General features: G+C 43.4%; 2 protein-coding genes across 2 annotated transcripts in view; one reads left to right on the top strand and one right to left on the bottom strand.

Annotated features, from left to right (window-relative positions):
• The window catches only part of LOC128697854 (glucose dehydrogenase [FAD, quinone]-like), a 172,192-nt gene that overhangs the window by 88,093 nt on the left and 64,538 nt on the right, over nucleotides 1-19,561 (bottom strand). Inside the window, exon 8 of the mRNA XM_070099584.1 lies at nucleotides 18,796-18,892. Within this exon, the coding sequence (XP_069955685.1) occupies nucleotides 18,796-18,892 (97 nt within the window). The remainder of the gene's footprint in view (nucleotides 1-18,795; nucleotides 18,893-19,561) is intronic.
• On the top strand, nucleotides 12,284-17,331 carry LOC128697852 (uncharacterized). Its single transcript, XM_053789799.2, has 3 exons — nucleotides 12,284-12,432; nucleotides 14,600-14,793; nucleotides 16,749-17,331. Coding segments are annotated over exons 1-3 (336 nt in total). The 5' UTR covers nucleotides 12,284-12,430; the 3' UTR covers nucleotides 16,889-17,331.

The raw sequence follows: 19,561 nt of genomic DNA, 5'->3' as shown, positions 1-19,561 counted from the left end.
GTATAGAGGCTCTCAACAGGGGAAGAGCGAAAAGCACCAAGGCACAAACGTAATCCTTGGTGATGGATAGAGTTAAGGCTAGAGAGAGTAGCAGGAGAGGCCGCGGAATAAATCTGGTCACCATAATCGAGTTTCGATAAAATGAGGGCTGAATGTAGGCGAAGCAGAGTTCGACGATCAGCTCCCCAGGAAAGATGAGCAAGGGTTTTAAGAAGGTTTAGCCGGCTGTGACAAGTTGCCTTCAGAGAGGTAATGTGAGGTTTCCAGGATAACCTACGGTCAAAGAGAAGGCCTAGAAACCTGACTGTATCACGTTCGGGGATACGGGAGCCATAGAGATACAAAGGATGATCGGAGATAACAGAGCGTCTAGTGAAAGTAATTTGGTGAGTTTTGGTACTTGAAAATTTAAACCCATGCGTGGTGGCCCAAGTGGAAACACGGTCGACCGCATGCTGAGAGAAACTGCAATAAGATGGCAGTCAGCGCCTGCACAAGCAATAGCAAAGTCATCAACATAGAGTGATGACCAAATATTGGGTGGAAGAACAGAGGCCAAATCATTTATAGCAAGGAGAAAAAGTGTTGTGCTTAGAACACATCCCTGAGAGACACCTTCAGCTTGGACGAAGTCCGGGGAAAGAACATTATTGACTCGAACGCGGAAATATCTGTCAGTTAAAAAGTTCTTAAGGAAGGATGGTAGATTGCCTCGGAGGCCTAAGGAATGGGCCTGGGCCAAAATATTATACCTCCAAGTTGTGTCATATGCCTTCTCAAGGTCAAAAAATATGGCAATAACTGAGTGATTATTCGCAAAGGCATTACGAACATACGTATCCAAGCGTAGTAAGGGGTCTATGGTAGAACGACCCTTATGAAAGCCATATTGACTAGCGGAGAGACTGTTGTGTGTCTCTAAATACCACATTAAACAGCGATTTACGAGACGTTCCATCACTTTGCAAACTGCACTAGTAAGAGCGATGGGACGATAGTGGGAGGCATCATGTCCTGTAGTACCCGGTTTGCGGAAAGGGAGAACAATGGCAGATTTCCACAGCTGGGGAAGAACTCCTTGTGCCCAAATAAGATTGAAGAGGTGTAAGAGGACTACAAGGGCTGACCGATGTAAATGTTGTAACATACGAATATGACTGTCGTCAGGCCCAGCTGCCGATGATAGGCAAGCTGAGAGCATTGCCTCCAGTTCTTGAAGTGTAAAAGGCACATTATACTGTTCTTCTCTGAGAGAAGAAAAGTCCAAGGGTACAAACTCTCTGGCAGACTTTGAGGAAAGAAACGAGGGGCATAGATGGAACCCTCGGGAAATACGGACCAGATGTGTGCCAAGTTCAATGGCAACGTCGAGAGGGTTTGCTACATCAACACCAGCGACCCGTAGAACAGGAGCCGGGTCAGGAGAGTATTTACCACTCAATTTCCTCACTTTTTTCCAGACTGCACTCATGGAAGAGGCAGAGATGATGGCGGAAACAGTCTCGCCAACAAGTGTGTTTAGCTTCACGGATGACATGGCAAGCGATCGCATGCTTCTGCTTAAAATCAAGAAGTCTCTCAGCGGTTCTATTGTACCGGTACCTGCCCCATGCAGCACGTTTCAAACGTACTGCACGAGCACAAGCAGGAGACCACCAAGGCACGCACTTCTGAGAATGCCTGCCTGAGGTTTGGGGTATAGAATGAGAAGCTGCAGTATAAACTGACGTCGAGAAGATGTGTAAGAGCTCATCAATGGAGGATGAAGAAGGAACCTCACTAAAAGCAGTGAGGTGTGAGTAAAGACCCCATTTTGCCCGATCAAATTGCCAGCGAGGGCTACGGAAAGGTGGTGAATAGGAAGGAAAAGTAAGAATGATCGGAAAATGATCGCTGTCATGTAAGTCCGGTAGAACAGACCAGGTGAAGTCTAGTGCAGTGGAGGAAGAGCAGACTGATAGATCGATGCAAGAGAGAGTATGAGTACGAGGATCAAAATGGGTGGGAGTACCCGTATTTAAAACATGGAGGGGGTGAGAGGCGAGAAAAGCCTCCAACTGGATGCCACGTGAGTCACAATGAGACCCCTTCCAGAGGAAATGGTGGGCATTAAAATCACCAAGTAACAGAAGTGGTGGTGGTAAGGATGAAACAAGAAAGGCAAAGTCTGGGATAGAAAATGCTCGAGAAGGAGAGAGATATAAAGAACATATTGTAAACCACTTATTCAAGTGGATACGGGCTGCAGTGTAATGCAGCGAGGTATGGACAAATAGTTGACAGTACGGAATATCATTGCGTAGAAGAAGGGCACTTTCATTAAAGGTCCCATCTGAGAAAGGATCCGAAGAATACAATGAATTATAGCCTGAGATAGGTTGGAAGACAGCCGAGTGTAATTTTGGTTCTTGTAAGCAAGCACCAACAGGGGAAAACCTGGAAAGCAACATCTGAAGCTCACCCCGATTACCCCTGAGGCCGCGGATATTCCACTGTAAATAGGCCATGAGTGGCAATGAAGAAAATACCAGGAATCTGTAGGTAAAGGCACCTACGGACTAGAGGGGTTAGAAAAGTCAACGTGTGGTGGCATTGGAAGACGTTCAAGTAGCGAAGGAACGGAGCGTTGCGAAGGAACGGAGCGTTGCGAAGAATGGGGTTGTGAAGATGGGGGTTGAGGGAAGAGAAGGAACAGGAAGTGAATCAGTGTCCATTGAAGGTTTAGTCTCTGCAATATATTCTGAAATGGCTTCAAGTGTTTCTGAATTCAAAGATGTATGGGAGACCATATTGGAGATAGAAGAAGGAGGGTGATTAAAGATTGGGACAGTAATGGACTGTACCAAAGTAGAGGGGGAGGGAAGAGTGTAAGGGACTGGAGATGAAGTGTGGGGAGGGGCAGAAGAGGCAGAAACCTGGGAGGTGGCAGAAGAGGGAGAAACTTGGGAGGGGACGGGGGTGGAAGGCATAGTACGAGGAGGAGGGTGAATCTCCACACTTGTAATAGAGCCAGAGAGAGGGGAAGAACTAGGTACAGAGACTGGAAAGGTAAAGTGTGGAGGTGGAAGAAGGGAAGGAAGGGGCAAAGAAGATTTGAGCAATGTGGATTTTTTGGACTTCTGAGAAGTAGAGGGGCGATTGGTATTAGGTGTCGTACGAGGTCTTGTCGATACTGGGGCTTGTGAGGAAGGACGCGAAGATGTGAGAACAGACTGAGTTGTAGTCGGGACGTCAGAGCCAAGGACAGCAAAAGGATTAGATGCCGGAGTGGCTATGGGAGGGGTAATAACAGAGGAGGTTGCAGAAGATGGGACCCCAGAAGTGGGGGGATGTTTGGAAAAACGGGGTAGTCTCCCTTGGAGGCGGAGATGAGTAACTGCCATAGCATAAGGGAGACCTTCTGCCTCTTTGAGGCAACGGATTTCACGTTCATTTAAGTAGATCTGGCAACGGCGGGAGTACGAAGGGTGAGCTTCATTACAATTAAGGCAAGATGGAGGTTGACTGCAAAATGTATTAGAATGGTCGTCGGCACCACATACTGGGCATTCGGCCATAGATCTGCAATATTTCGCTGGGTGACCAAAACGCCAGCAATTTCTACATTGTTGCGGTGTAGGTATCACCTTTCGAACTTGTAACCGATGTCCAGCGACATATACAGAGGACGGGAGTTCTCGGCTGTCAAAAGTTAAACGAGCCACATTGCAAGGGTAACGTCTCCACCCCCGGGCAGGAAGGACATAAGTGTCTACTTTGAGGATTGGGAGATCCTGGAGTTCCAACTGTTCAAAAATGTCATTGCCACATGACTGGAAATTCTGTTGGACTATGGTATGGGGCAGAATGACAGTACCACTACAAGAATTGAGAGAAAGATGTTTTTCAATAGTGATAGGAGTAGTATCGATATTCGAAAGGAGAGAAAGATCATGAGCTTGGGTAGCGTTCTGGACAGTGACGATGCGCGTACCGCTCTTGAGAGCATGAAATGAAATATCTCTACCAACATGACGCAGGAGCGCTTTGCCAATACTATGGTCAGAAAGGTAGGCAGAAGAAGAAGTCGGTCTTAAAGTAAAGAATTTAGTCCATTGTGTGGTCCGAAACTGAGCGTGGAGAGGGAGTGCTTGACGTGTCGGTCTTTTCCGAGTAGAATGGGAAGGTAACGAAGGAGCATCATCAGGAGATTGACGTTGGCGTTTAGGAGTAGGACCAGAGTTGGTCCGGCATGAAATGGGTGGGCGATTCGAAAATTGCCGTACCATAGAGGGAGAAGCCGGAAGCATAGTCAAACGAGAGCGGAGGTCAGACAAATCGAAGGAGTCAGTCGAAGCTCCGGTACCTGAAGTGGGTGAGGAAACAGCACCAGCAAGAGGTACAGGGGCATCAGGAGTGTCCGAAGAGTGGTCTAAACACAAGGCAAGGTCAGAATGGGGTGCGGTATCAAGAAGGGGCCCGGGGGTAGTGGGTTCATGGACTGGGTTCTCCATGGTTAGGTTACTCCTTTGCTTTTTGTTTTTAAGAAAAAAAAAGAAAGAAGAAAAGAAAATAAAAATAAAAAAAAGGGGGGAGCGGGGAGGAATAGTTCCCAGGAGGAATGAAAGGGCCGGAAATCTCCCTCCGCGCCCAAGAGGACCTCAGCACCGCTAGTAGCGCAGATGCAGCATGGAACCCATGCCATACCCTACCCTTCATGCCAGTAAACCAGCAATCCGGGATAGCAACCTCACATCTGCCGAGCTACCTCAGTGGACAAAAGAGAGGGCGGCTGGATGTCCGCCACAAAGCATACCTCCTTCGGCCACCACCCCCGGAATCCGAAAGGTGGCTTCCAGAGATACACCCGTCGCCCGAAAGACCCCCAAAGCTACTCCGGGATACCGGAGAAGGATCAGGACATCCCCAGGCAATCCAGATTCCACAGCAAACTACGCCACCGCCAAGAACCTCAACGGAATGGGATGGACCCCGGTGTCCTTTCCCCTACCTAGGAACTAGCGCGCCTGTGGGAGAAATCCCAAAGGCCAAAAAGAGGAAGGGCAAAAGGGAGGGGTGGGGAGGAGGAGGAGGAATGGAAAAAGGGGAGGATGGGGAGGATGGGATAGGGGAGGGGAGAATGGGGGGTAATTAGGTTCAGTCTGAGGAAGAAGACCGACAGGGCTAATTCCTCAGACCAAGAGCCTCTTCACCACGCCAAGGAGCCCCCCTTTGAAGAGGTGAATCTCTATGAATGTTACTTCGCTCACACTCCAACAGCACATCAATGCCCCCCCCCAAAAAAAAAAAAAAACTTTGTCTCCACTTAAAAAAGCTATTAATATATTCACAAATAGTTCTAAGCCAGATTATAATTGCATATAACGTTAGTGTTTCACATAATTTACAACAGCATATTAAGTACCAAGTGATGTGTCTCCCAGCGTGTATTTACATCAAGGAATGCGTATCTCATAGTATATACATCGAGACGTGTATCTCTAAGTGTGTATATATACTGAGTGGATGTGACAAATGGTTTGAAAACCGATAAGTTCAAGATTGAGACACTTATGTAACATATGGGAATCTTTATTAAGGAAACGTTCCGCCAAAGAGTGGCTTCATCAGTCCAATATAAAGCAAAGGGACTGACCACCTCAAAACTACGTGGTCTACAGTGGTCCCTCTCACCTCCCTGGTTACACACATGGTCTTCAGTGGTCCATCTTACCCCCCCTGGTGACACACGTGGTCTACAGTGGTCCATTTCAGGAAAGATATAGGAGATCACTGGTTTGGTAATAGAGTTGTGGATGGATGGAACAAACTCCCCAGTACCGTCATAGAAGGTAACGTGTTGTGTAGTTTTAAAAATAGGTTAGATAAATGCATGAGTGGGTGTGAGTTGGACCTGACTAGCTTGTGCTACGAGGTCTGATGTGCTCCTTCCTTAAGTGAATGTGACCTGACCTGACTAGGTTGGGGCATTTGCTTAACGTGGTAGGAGACTTGGACCTGCCTCGCGTGGGCCAGTATTCCTGCTGCAGTGTTCCTTCTTATGTTCTTATGACGACACTAGTTACCAGACAAAATTTTAAAGTCTAATTAAACCTTCGGTTACTTTATCCGTTACGAAATTCAATTAGGCTTCAGTTTCTTTTTTTTTTTTAGTCTTTTAGTAAATGTGTTAATATCAACTCACGCATGTTGCTGACTTCCAGCAAGCATGCGTCAGCGTGATGGACACGAGCGAATGTTGCTGACTTCCAGCAAGCATGCGTCAGCGTGATGGACACGAGCGAATGTTGCTGACTTCCAGCAAGCATGCGTCAGCGTGATGGACACGAGCGAATGTTGCTGACTTCCAGCAAGCATGCGTCAGCGTGATGGACACGAGTGAATGTTGCTGACTTCCAGCAAGCATGCGTCAGCGTGATGGACACGAGCGAATGTTGCTGACTTCCAGCAAGCATGCGTCAGCGTGATGGACACGAGCGAATGTTGCTGACTTCCAGCAAGCATGCGTCAGCGTGATGGACACGAGCGAATGTTGCTGACTTCCAGCAAGCATGCGTCAGCGTGATGGACACGAGCGAATGTTGCTGACTTCCAGCAAGCATGCGTCAGCGTGATGGACACGAGTGAATGTTGCTGACTTCCAGCAAGCATGCGTCAGCGTGATGGACACGAGCGAATGTTGCTGACTTCCAGCAAGCATGCGTCAGCGTGATGGACACGAGCGAATGTTGCTGACTTCCAGCAAGCATGCGTCAGCGTGATGGACACGAGCGAATGTTGCTGACTTCCAGCAAGCATGCGTCAGCGTGGACACGAGTGAATGTTGCTGACTTCCAGCAAGCATGCGTCAGCGTGATGGACACGAGTGAATGTTGCTGACTTCCAGCAAGCATGCGTCAGCGTGATGGACACGAGCGAATGTTGCTGACTTCCAGCAAGCATGCGTCAGCGTGATGGACACGAGTGAATGTTGCTGACTTCCAGCAAGGATGCGTCAGCGTGATGGACACGAGCGAATGTTGCTGACTTCCAGCAAGCATGCGTCAGCGTGATGGACACGAGTGAATGTTGCTGACTTCCAGCAAGGATGCGTCAGCGTGATGGACACGAGTGAATGTTGCTGACTTCCAGCAAGCATGCGTCAGCGTGATGGACACGAGCGAATGTTGCTGACTTCCAGCAAGCATGCGTCAGCGTGATGGACACGAGCGAATGTTGCTGACTTCCAGCAAGCATGCGTCAGCGTGATGGACACGAGTGAATGTTGCTGACTTCCAGCAAGCATGCGTCAGCGTGATGGACACGAGTGAATGTTGCTGACTTCCAGCAAGCATGCGTCAGCGTGATGGACACGAGTGAATGTTGCTGACTTCCAGCAAGGATGCGTCAGCGTGATGGACACGAGTGAATGTTGCTGACTTCCAGCAAGGATGCGTCAGCGTGATGGACACGAGTGAATGTTGCTGACTTCCAGCAAGCATGCGTCAGCGTGATGGACACGAGTGAATGTTGCTGACTTCCAGCAAGCATGCGTCAGCGTGATGGACACGAGTGAATGTTGCTGACTTCCAGCAAGCATGCGTCAGCGTGATGGACACGAGCGAATGTTGCTGACTTCCAGCAAGCATGCGTCAGCGTGATGGACACGAGCGAATGTTGCTGACTTCCAGCAAGCATGCGTCAGCGTGATGGACACGAGTGAATGTTGCTGACTTCCAGCAAGCATGCGTCAGCGTGATGGACACGAGCGAATGTTGCTGACTTCCAGCAAGCATGCGTCAGCGTGATGGACACGAGTGAATGTTGCTGACTTCCAGCAAGCATGCGTCAGCGTGATGGACACGAGTGAATGTTGCTGACTTCCAGCAAGCATGCGTCAGCGTGATGGACACGAGCGAATGTTGCTGACTTCCAGCAAGCATGCGTCAGCGTGATGGACACGAGCGAATGTTGCTGACTTCCAGCAAGCATGCGTCAGCGTGATGGACACGAGCGAATGTTGCTGACTTCCAGCAAGCATGCGTCAGCGTGATGGACACGAGTGAATGTTGCTGACTTCCAGCAAGCATGCGTCAGCGTGATGGACACGAGTGAATGGAGACAAATGGATTTTAGGACTTGACGTGCTGTTGGAGTGTAAGCAAGGTAACATTTATGAAGGGGTTCGGGAAACCGGCAGGCTGGACTCGAGTCCTGGAGATGGGAAACACAGTGTCTGCACTCTAAAGGAGGGGTGTTAATGCTGCAGTTTTATAACTGTAGTGTAAGTATTCCTCTGGCAAGACAGTAATGGAGTGAATGATGAAAGTTTTTCTTTTTCGGGCCACCCTCCCTTGGTGGGAGACGGCCGATGTGTTAAAAAAAGTAACTTCAGATTGCGTTACAGAAATGAAAAATTATTAATTCGTTGAAGCCTTTGAATGAATCAATATTAACCATATACACACACACAGCATGATAACGACATACAAAATACTGTGAGGAATTGACAAGGTGGACAGACAGAATGTTCCAGAGATGGGACACAGCAACAAGGGGACACAACTGGAAGTTGAAGACTCAGATGAGTCAAAGGGATGTTAGGAAGTATTTCTTTAGTCAGAGAGTTGTCAGGAAGTGGAACTGTCTGGCAAGTGACGTAGTGGAAGCAGGAACCATACATAGTTTTAAGACAAGGTTTAATAAACTCATGGAGCAGAGAGAGAGTGGACCTAGTAGTGATCTGTGAAGAGGCGGGGCCAGGAGCTATGTATCGACCCCTGCAACCACAAATAGGTGAGTACAGCAGTACTGGAAGCACTATCAGAAGCATTAGCACAGGAACTTCTCATGGTTGAACATTGTTTTATGTTAGCCTTCACGCCTGACAATGGCCGGATGTACACACACACCTCAGAGCTTCTCACACCTAAGTTATTTCTAGAGAAAAATGGAAGTTTACTGATACACTATAACAGTAATGGTGACTAAGTATATACTGAGTTGCGGGTGAAAACCCAGTACTAAGCTTGAACAATATACCTGCGACAGTACGCTACCCCAGATGAAGACTAACAGGTACTGACTATACATGACTCCGCCTGGTTCAATGTATGAAGACAGTACCTGGTAATCTTTTTCTGATGTGGCATACACTCCTTGTATGTTATTTTTTAAAGAACATAAAAACGAAGAAACACTGCGGTTGGCCTACTGGCCCATGCTAGGCAGGTCCAATTCACACCTACAACCGACACGTTGATAAATTAGACACATGTGCAACTCTTGGGTATCTTTATTGAGGAAACGTTTCGCCACACAGTGGCTTCATCAGTCTATACATAGGAGAAACTTGAAGAGCAGGAGGAGAATGAGGCAATCAGTCCCTCAACCTTGAGTCGATGAGCAAATGTGACACCGCCTACAACTGCTGCACCTCTCCTGCCTACGATTTATAAGCTGCTTCTCCGCCCATATGCCGTATTCTATTCAAGATTGATGGACTGACCACATCGACTCAAGGTTGAGGGACTGAATACCTCATTCTCCTGCTCTTCAAGTTTCTCCTATGTATAGACTGATGAAGCCACTGTGTGGCGAAACGTTTCCTCAATAAAGATACCCAAGAGTTGCACATGTGTCTAATTTATCACCTGTCCTACCTATATTTAAAACTACCCAAAATTCCTGCCACCACAATGCTACCTTGGAGTCTGTTCCATCATGTATGACTATCACCAAACTATTACTTCCCATTATCCTTTCTAGACCTAAATTTCTCCAACATTAATCCATTACTGAGAGTCCTGTCTTGATTAGATATTTTCAACACGTTGTTTCACACCCCCTTTATTTATTCCTTCTTTCCATCTATACACTTCAGTCATATCTCCATTATTCTTTCGCTGTCTTTGATCAACATTGTTAGCAAACATGTTCTTTGATATTTGGTATACCAATGTAATTTTTAGTTTCTACTAACAGTGAATGATCACAAAACGTCGACTTGCCAAAGAAACTGACTTCAGAAAAAGCGAAAGACTTTCCTGTTAAACCCCCAACACAGAGACAATAAATATGGCTCTCCGCCTCGCTGCTCCAATTCCACCGGAATATTTGCGGCGATGCGCAAGCTGATCAATATGGTCTACACGGTCTTAAATGCTTCAAAACGAAGGGCTGGCAAGCAAGACACAATGAAGTCAGCGACACCATACAGAGGAGCCTTGCTACAGCTGGATGCCCAGCCGAGAGAGAGCCCTGATCACTAGCAACCAACAACACTCACAACCCAGCAAACTGCCCAGACGGGATCACCATCTATCCTTGGAAGAATGGCAAGCTTTTAACATGGAACTTTAAATTAGACACATGTGCAACTCTTGGGTATCTTTATTGAGGAAACGTTTCGCCACACAGTGGCTTCATCAGTCCATACGTAGGAGAAACTTGAAGAACAGGAGGAGAATGAGGTAATCAGTCCCTCAACCTTGAGTCGATGTGTTCAGTCCATCAATCTTGAGTAGAATACGGCATATGAGCGGAGAAGCAGCTTATAAACCGTATGGCAGGAGAGGTGCAGCAGTCATAGGTGGTGTCACATTTGTTCAATGTGGAAGTAGGTCGTGCCCAAGAATTAGGCAAGCGAAGAATTCCTAAGTACTAAGATCCCAAGAAGTTGCAGTGTCTGACATCTACAAACCTTAATCTTAATACTTAGGAATTCTTCGCTTGCCTAATTCTTGGGCACGACCTACTTCCACATTGAACAAATGTGACACCACCTATGACTGCTGCACCTCTCCTGCCATACGGTTTATAAGCTGCTTCTCCGCTCATATGCCGTATTCTACTCAAGATTGATGGACTGAACACATCGACTCAAGGTTGAGGGACTGATTACCTCATTCTCCTCCTGTTCAAGTTTCTCCTACGTATGGACTGATGAAGCCACTGTGTGGCGAAACGTTTCCTCAATAAAGATACCCAAGAGTTGCACATGTGTCTAATTTATCACCATGTCGGTTCTCTGAACCATTCATCTACAAACATGGAACTTTACCTGCGTATTGACGCTGGCTGACACCTGCATTCGTCAGTGTTGGGAAACAGGGAGGTGCTGCCGATCACAGGGAGGAGTACAAGATTAGCAAGTACAGAAACATATGCCATCAATATCAATTTATCTCAGAGGTATCAAAGACCCTGGGGGAAAAACGCCACACGCTTCCCCAAAGAAGTGTTTCGTACTCAATAACACCACCACGGACCTGAGGGCGACCACTTTCATGTTCCAGTGCCTCAGCGTGGCCATCCAGAGGGGAAATGCTTGCTGTGTACTTGGCTCGCATCCCACTTCAGAGAGGTTGGAGGAGATTCATAATCTTTGATATATTGTACCAATGTATTCATGCTTGTGCTTTTTAAATAAATGATCCCTGAGCTTAAAAAAAAAAATTCTGTATATGTACATATAGGGTAGAAGGAAAAGTCTAGTACTGACATGGGTTCGATTAAGTATATAATATATATATATAATATATATATATAATATATATATATATATATATATATATATATATATATATATTTGTATGGTGTTCCCTGTTATAGCACCACTACAACCATGTCAATTAAGCCAGTCATAGCATATCTTCCTACTAAAATTTGGTGGCCTTGTATCCTGCGTCACCCACAAATTTCTCGGTACGGTGGATGAGAGTTTCAGGAAGCGTAGTGACTGTGTGTACCTCGTAGCACATTGGAAAGTTCTTAAATAAATGAAAACAAAATATGAACTGTTTTGTTCTGGCCGCTAGGCTTGACGTGTTTATTGTATTGTTTGTGAAGTTTCTCATGAAAGACATACTGATGAACAAACTTTCACTGAGTCAAAGTTTTCGCCCTGTGATTAACATGATAAAGCTCTACATCTAAATTTTGTCAAAATAAAAGCTTGCTTTGTAAAGACTTTTCTTCACTATCACAGTCAGTATATAATTTATTTTCAATCTGTGGAGCTTAAATCCCACTGCGCAGAGGGAAAGAAAGAAGTGGAAAGATACTTGAGAGAGTGAGAGTGAGGGGGAGGGGAAGAAGGAAGTTGGTGGACATTGATATTATGTTGCAATATGTTGTTCTGAGTTACCATCGTTGGAACTACCTAACATAATAACTACTACCACACTCTTTCAACACCAGCCAGAGGGGTCGTGAAGGCCCTCTGCTATTACAGAACACCACCATCACCTACCTCCTCCCTCCTGCTTGCAACACATAAATGACAGACGTGTTTATGGTGAAGTATATCTATATTATAGTGCGAAAAAGTTGAGAGATCTGTCCATGAGAGGTTTTGGTCAAGGTTGGCAACTCAGTGGGAAGGTCAGAGTGTATATAAAGTGCGTGGTATCCACCTCTTACTCACTCCACCTTCAACACCAACAGCAGCATGTGAGTATTCCTGTAAACCAACGCTTTAATTATTATTACATGTACTGTGGGCTTTACATACTATGTATTAATAGCAGATATCCCTAGGGGGATGATGATCATGCACTGAAATAATTTTCTAGAAAACTGTAGATTAACTGGAATGTAAAAAAAAAATCGTGGCTATATATATATATATATATATATATATATATATATATATATATATATATATATATATATATATATATATATATAATTATAATTAGCAGGGTGAAGGACCTGCTAAATCTGGTCACAGTTGCCATTTGATCCATACAGATTGAGATTTTATTAACATAATGTGCCAGACTATTTGATAAGTTTTGAAAGTTGATAATCAAACTTCAGTTCCCCCACACGTCGGTGTCACAAAAGTTTAAGTTAGTACAGAAAATTTAACTTGGTTCTTATCTCTTCAAGGTATTCTGGTATCTCACAAAGATATATTACAAACTATGAATCTTTAGATCATTATCTGTAGCCCGGTGAAAGTCTTTTAAAGTCGTAAGTTATTAGAATACCTTGATAACTTTTAGAAATAAGTATCACTAACTTTCACCTGACGTGCTGCCAGTGTTTTGTAATATTTACATTAAGAGGCCACAACAAAGGTTGAATCATTAACTCAATAATTGGTTAACTAAGTGTCCTGCAACATCAACCACATTCAATGTAACCTAACCTCAGGAATGTAATAATGTAACCTAGCAAAGTAATGAACTCCCTCAATATCTGGACTGATCTTAACCTGTTGTATGAAAGATTTAAAACAACTGGAGCAAATCCTGCCATAGCATGGTAAAATATGCATAGATCGCAGTACAGTGCAATTTACTTTCAGTTTACATCTGAATAAATCACATTTGTTTTAGCTGGCAAGGCCAAGTTAGTTTAATATGCTGGACCTTGCAGCAGCAGCACTTTAGCTACCCAACCTTATTATTGTGTTCATACAAGAAACTAAGTTTAGTGTTATTTATATTAATGGTGTCATACGTAGTAAGAATAATTTTATTGATGGTAGCCTAGTGCATCATCAGTGAAACACTTCACATTAATGAAGATTTACTACAAGCAACTCATCATGTGTAACTTTGCAAGTGTTGTCCGTATCACTTAACGTCCTGCAGTCATTTTATTCGTAGTACTTCGCAGATCATAAATTTCACAAAAATAATATAAATTTTTAAGGGGATGGAGTGGACTCAGACCCGCGTCAGGAAACACCATTCATTTTTCATGAATATACATATCACAAGCTTTTCTTAGATATTTTATTTTGATGTGTATGTTGCAGAAGAGAACTATTTTATCTACACTATACTTGTATTCACAAATTAACATTTAAATGCAGGGATAAAGCTTTATTTTGAGGAGCACTAACAATAGTGGCTCACTCCTCCTGCATTAAAGGCCAAGGCTTCTGCATTGCCTCAGAGAATTTTCTCCTTACTGTTACCAATCGTGCAACATTGCATAGCTTCTGATGACCACAAGCGTGAAAGATCTTAAACTAAAAACTTCCATCCCCACGCGGCTTGTTGTGTACTGTTAAGATGACATATTTGCGATTGTACTGCTGTAATATATGTATTAAATAAAGTACGTTATAGAAGAGCCCACTAGATAAATACTTTCTACATTACCAGGCCCAGACGTAAATATATATTATAAAGTTTGAGAATACTACATCGCTTAAAATATCCATAACTACAGGGAAAATTTTATCTTAAGACTTCACAGAGGTCTGTGCAGGCACCTGGTGACTGTAAAGTTAATACCTAATTTATCTTTATTACATTTATAGGGGAACGCTAAACCCGTAAGGGTGATGGGAGGCAGTCAGATTTGAAGAGAGGAAGGGAAGGATTGATAAAATTCATTGGATCAAGAGCCCTCGTCAGCATTAAGGAGCGTCCCTTGAGGGGCCTTGAGTAACTGAAGAATCATTATCCACAATCATTCACTGGCAGAGAGCAGAATTCCCCGCTACCACTTGACCATATGCGAAATTGTCCCACAATCATTTTTAAATTTTGGAATTTTTAAAATTATCTATAAACCACTGTTATGCCACTCGTACGCTCCATTATAAGTTTCATGTAGTTAATTATTACTTCTGATATTTTTTTTTATTTTTGTACAGGAAAAATCTGGTGTATTCAGCAGTGGCTTTGGCTGCTATCATTGTGGTAGCGGAGGCCCAGACAGCCTTCCTGGCTACACTTAACAATGCCCAGATTAGTTACCTCTCCTCCGAGGAGGGTCTTAACGCCATGATCACATGTTACCAGACTAGAAACGACCCCGCATGCTCAGATCTCGTACTGCGGACCCTGGGTAAGTTACTCCGCATAACCAAGTTGAGTTCATGATAATATTACATAAGTAACAGCTATTGAGCGCACAACAAAAATTCTAATTCTTGTAGTTTAGAAGTTGATTAAAATAAGTCTCTTCGACTGGCTGGTTTACACTTAAAAAATGGTCAGTTAGGCTGCATGTAACATTAACACAATAGTCTTTGTATATACACTAAAAAAATGCACAGCTCTCGGTGTATATAGCCTTCCCATGTACTGTCAAGACTTTCCAACCTAAAAGAAAATGTAACTTAATAATTATCAAGAGATGAGGGAAGGAAGCGACTGTGGGATTTGCATAGCACTAGAATTTAAAGGTTATTCAGAGCTCTAGACAATAAAAAGCTTGAAACTAAACACATCCCACCTAACATAACCACTAAAATTATGTAAATACTTTAGAAAACCCACAACTTCAAGAATGAGACACTTGTGTAACATTTGGGAATCTTTACTGAGGAAACGTTTCGCCAGCCACTGGCTTCTTCAGTCCAATAGAGAAGAACGGTAGAAAATGAGTAGTAGTTTGAGGTAATCAGTCTTAAATTATTTAAAACTGCTGTTTTCAAAAAAAAAATATTGGCATTAAAAGTATTAAAATGTCAGGTGTCTAAAGACATTATAAAATCCACGACTGAAGCCTAAATGTAGAGAGCAGCAGCAGCACAATTCCTTACACAATATACCAGGGTGAAGAGTGCCCTCTTCTCTCAACAGAGATTACGTTCACAGGCGAATTAATACTGAAAAATGAGTGGTATCCCAGTGGTATCAATCACTGTGCAGCTTACTGCTCGCCTGTACGGCGTCAAAACTCTTACTTTCATGTTACATACGAGAGAACGAACTTGACCTAAGTTGTTGGAAGGTGAAAGCAGCTTGTTCTAAGTCTTTAAACAGCAGCACTTCCTCAGACTGAAGAGGGTGACTGTTCTATTTCCTTCTCCTTAACTTTTATGTCAAGTCTGTCATTAAAGTGAGTCATTCGTAGCTCAAATTCATCTTTGACTATTGTATGCAATAGGGAACTTGTGTATCGTTCGTCATTTGTTGAACACTTGTGATTTTTAACTCTAGGATCAGTTCGCATATAACGTTTTGTTCAAAAACTTAAGGGAAACCAGAATGTCACACAGTTAATACCACAGACCAAAGAAAATCGCCATGTTGATTTAATAAATGCTAATAAAAATGAATAACCAGACACGTGCAACATTTGGGTATCTTCATTCTGGCGAGTTTTCGCCCTCCAGTGGTCTATCAACACAAAATTAAGATACCCAGATGTGACGAGTGTTAATTTCATGAATTATATTAGTAATGGAGGTCGCTGTGTACCTGGAACAACAGTCCTGCACACCAGTGGTGGCCGGAACAATCTAGTCTGAAGATTTTAGTGTGAACATCCATGTGAGGAGAGGCAACATATATGTAAAAAGGACACATGTGCAACTAATCTATTTTATTGTGGCATTAGTTGCACATGTGTCCTTTTATATAACATTGTCGGTAATTCTACCGTCATTATTTAAATTTTTTTAAGAGTAAGTCTTGACTATTTTTTGGCACTGGGTGATATATAAATCGTCTGAATATTCTTATTATTATTCTTTTTAAGAGTTGTGGTTGTTGTTCTTTTGATCAAATATAAAGAATCCATGATAGCTGGAACTAGACTGGTGCATGACTGACCTGTTCCACATACACAACAACCTACATTATTAATACGATTCGTGACTAGTATTTGAGACTTCTTATTACACTATTTTTGTATCTTACCATAATACCGTTAGTTTTAAGAACAGCCTATATTATCTAGCAATAAAAAAAATATTTGCTTATGATAAAAATACGTCTCGCTTGAACTAGTGTACAGACGTCAGGTAATTAATGTGTAAGGAACATTTAAGATTAATTTATTTTTTCCCACAGCTGAATTCCCAGAACTGGTGAGGAGCAACTGCAATCGCTGCAATTCTGATCAACGGCGAACTTACCAGAATATCCTCAGCCAAGTCAGCTCCGAATATCCTGCTCAGTTCAACACGTTGAGGAGACTCTTCCTGTCCTAGACTGACACCTCAGCTGCTCTGACATGCCTAGGACAGTACAGCAGCCTACATCTCTGCTAGTATACCTTGGAAAATATAGCAGCCTATACCACTGCAGGCATGATTAGAATATAGCAGCCTACACCACTGCAGGCATGACTAAATTTAAATATGAGCCTACATTTTAGCTTGACGTCTAGGCTACTGTAAAAGTCAACACCTTTGTTAATACGCTCGGGTGTTGCATCAAGCTGGGCTGCTCTAGCATCAGTGCACAAACGTCCAGCCTCAACACCTGCTGCTCCACCTTCCATTAAATTCAAGTTCACCTCCCACTGAATGTTATTTTATATATCAGTCCTCCATTTAACTGATAATTGTTTACTCATGTTATAACACTGTAGGTAGAAGCACAATATCTTGGATTGTTTACACCTAAACCAAAAATATATAATGCTACTTAAGTTGACTTTTAATGAACATGGTGTAAATATAATGGACACTGTCATTGGAGTTTAGGAACCTCCATGGAAACAATAAATTATTCTGTATATTTCGACCTTTAACTAAAGTCATCTTCAGCAGATAAAAGTGAATAAATATTTACATTATTAGCGGAGAAAGTTCTAACATATATAGAGGAATCGTTATATGCAGCTTGGAGTCACCTGACCTATCATTACCTCAGCCAGGATTGATTTTAATAACAGGAAAACAAAAAACTCTCAAGAGACAAAATAGCATCTGGGGAAGGGAGGCATTCCAGTTCAGTCACAGCCGGGGGACGAGTCATTTGCTCGTTCGATGGTAATTTCAATGATGCGCTGGAATGTTACCTAATGGTAGATTTAAAACTCGCATCAGGGCCTCCGCTAGTCCTGCGGAATGTTAGTTGGGAGGAATCAATTAGTGCAGATTCAATTATTGTTTGAAACTGCAGTCTACTGTGTATATTAGTGTTTCCCCCCCATAAATGTGATTGCGACGGCTAATATATCGCATCTTTTATGCTCAATCAAGTGTACAAATTTCTACCAGACTTGTCAGACAGCAACATCATGGAATCTCGGTACAGATGACATCACAAACCACTTGCTAACTCCTGGCCCAACTCTTGGGAGGACCTGCTTCCACTGGTGGCTCCCACATACCAGTGACAGTGCCTTCACCTTTTGCACATCACCTGACTTCATTATATAAGCGCCAATCTTCCTGCCTAAAGAGTCAACACATCAAAAAACACTTGTACAAGATGATGATAAGACATGCTAGAATATCCTTGTGTACCCATGGCATTAACAACTAAAACCAACATGCTACAGTCCAGAATAGAGGACTCCGCTTCATCACAGGCACCAAGAGGAGAGAATCAAGATGGAACATCTACACATCCAACACGACATAGATGCAATAAATGTAAGACTTGATAAACTAAAGAAGAGACAACTGTATGTCATGCAAAAACTCTATATATCAGACAGAAAACCCTCCCCAACCAGTAAATACTATTGACTACATCACTACACCTCCCCACAGAACCCAAAGAATGACCCTCCAGAGCACGCGACGATTCATCCACAAGGATAATTTCCAGAGACCCATAATCCTGAGCAACTTCCCAGATGTAGATGAACGGGTAACACCGGAACCTGTTTATGTCCAATAAGGATATCACCACCCCAATTTATGGAAACTTCCCTTTTAACTTATCAACTAATATATCTAAACAGTAAAATCTGCACTTACTATGCCCCTCAAGGAAGGTTCCTTGATGTTGGTGAGGGGCTCTTGATTTAGGGAATTGGATCTGTGCTCCAGTTCCCCGAATTAAGCCTGAATGCCTTCCACATCCCCCCCAGGCGCTGTATAATCCTCCGGGTTTAGCGCTTTCCCCTTGATTATAATAATAATAATAATAATGCACTTACTATGGCAAGACCACCTCTGAAGCAGTTGAGTCGGCCAATATCTTCAGGTAGCAGTAGATCCACATCAATTGCCTTGCTGTCATTTTCAGTCTGCTTCCTGCAATCGCAAAAAAAGGCAATTACAAATAATATACCCCTTACCAACTCAACATCATGCAGTTATACCTTTGTTATAACTGTGTGAAGCTGATGGGTAAGTGTTATACCCCATTCAATGAAACTGATTTCATTAATGACACTATACACACAAATACTAAAATGCACCAAAGTGGTGAGGCCACTTACCTTTATTATCCTCCCTCCACCCACCCTTTTCATATATTTCCATCCTTATCCATCCTTCCTTCCCCGTCTTACAAAAGCTGTGTCATACAATTTCAAGATTCAACAAAACTACTGTGCTCAATACCTGCTCCTGGGCTGAGGGACTAATTACCTCGTCCTTTACTGTCTTGTGTATATAATTCTGCGAGGTTCATTATTATTATTATAATCAAAAAGAAGCGCTAAGCCACAAGGGCTATACAGCGCTGCAGGGTAGGGAAGGAAGCAAGGGAATTGGATGGCAGAAGGGAGGGGGGATGATCAGCAGGTTACAGAAAACAGCGGGGCAGGGGATAGTACGGGGGTAGAGGGTAGCAAGAGATTCAAGTAGAAAGGGCTGAAAGTATCAGAATTTGTGAAGTAAGTCAGTCGTTGTCAAAAAGTCAATGAGAGAGTCCGGATGAAAGGTGGGTCCATCAGCGAGAAGGGAAGGTAAAGAGAG

Source organism: Cherax quadricarinatus, chromosome 68, assembly GCF_038502225.1.
Source record: "Cherax quadricarinatus isolate ZL_2023a chromosome 68, ASM3850222v1, whole genome shotgun sequence".
Taxonomy (NCBI): Eukaryota; Metazoa; Arthropoda; class Malacostraca; order Decapoda; family Parastacidae; genus Cherax; species Cherax quadricarinatus.
This window is presented reverse-complemented; position numbering and strand designations above follow the sequence as displayed.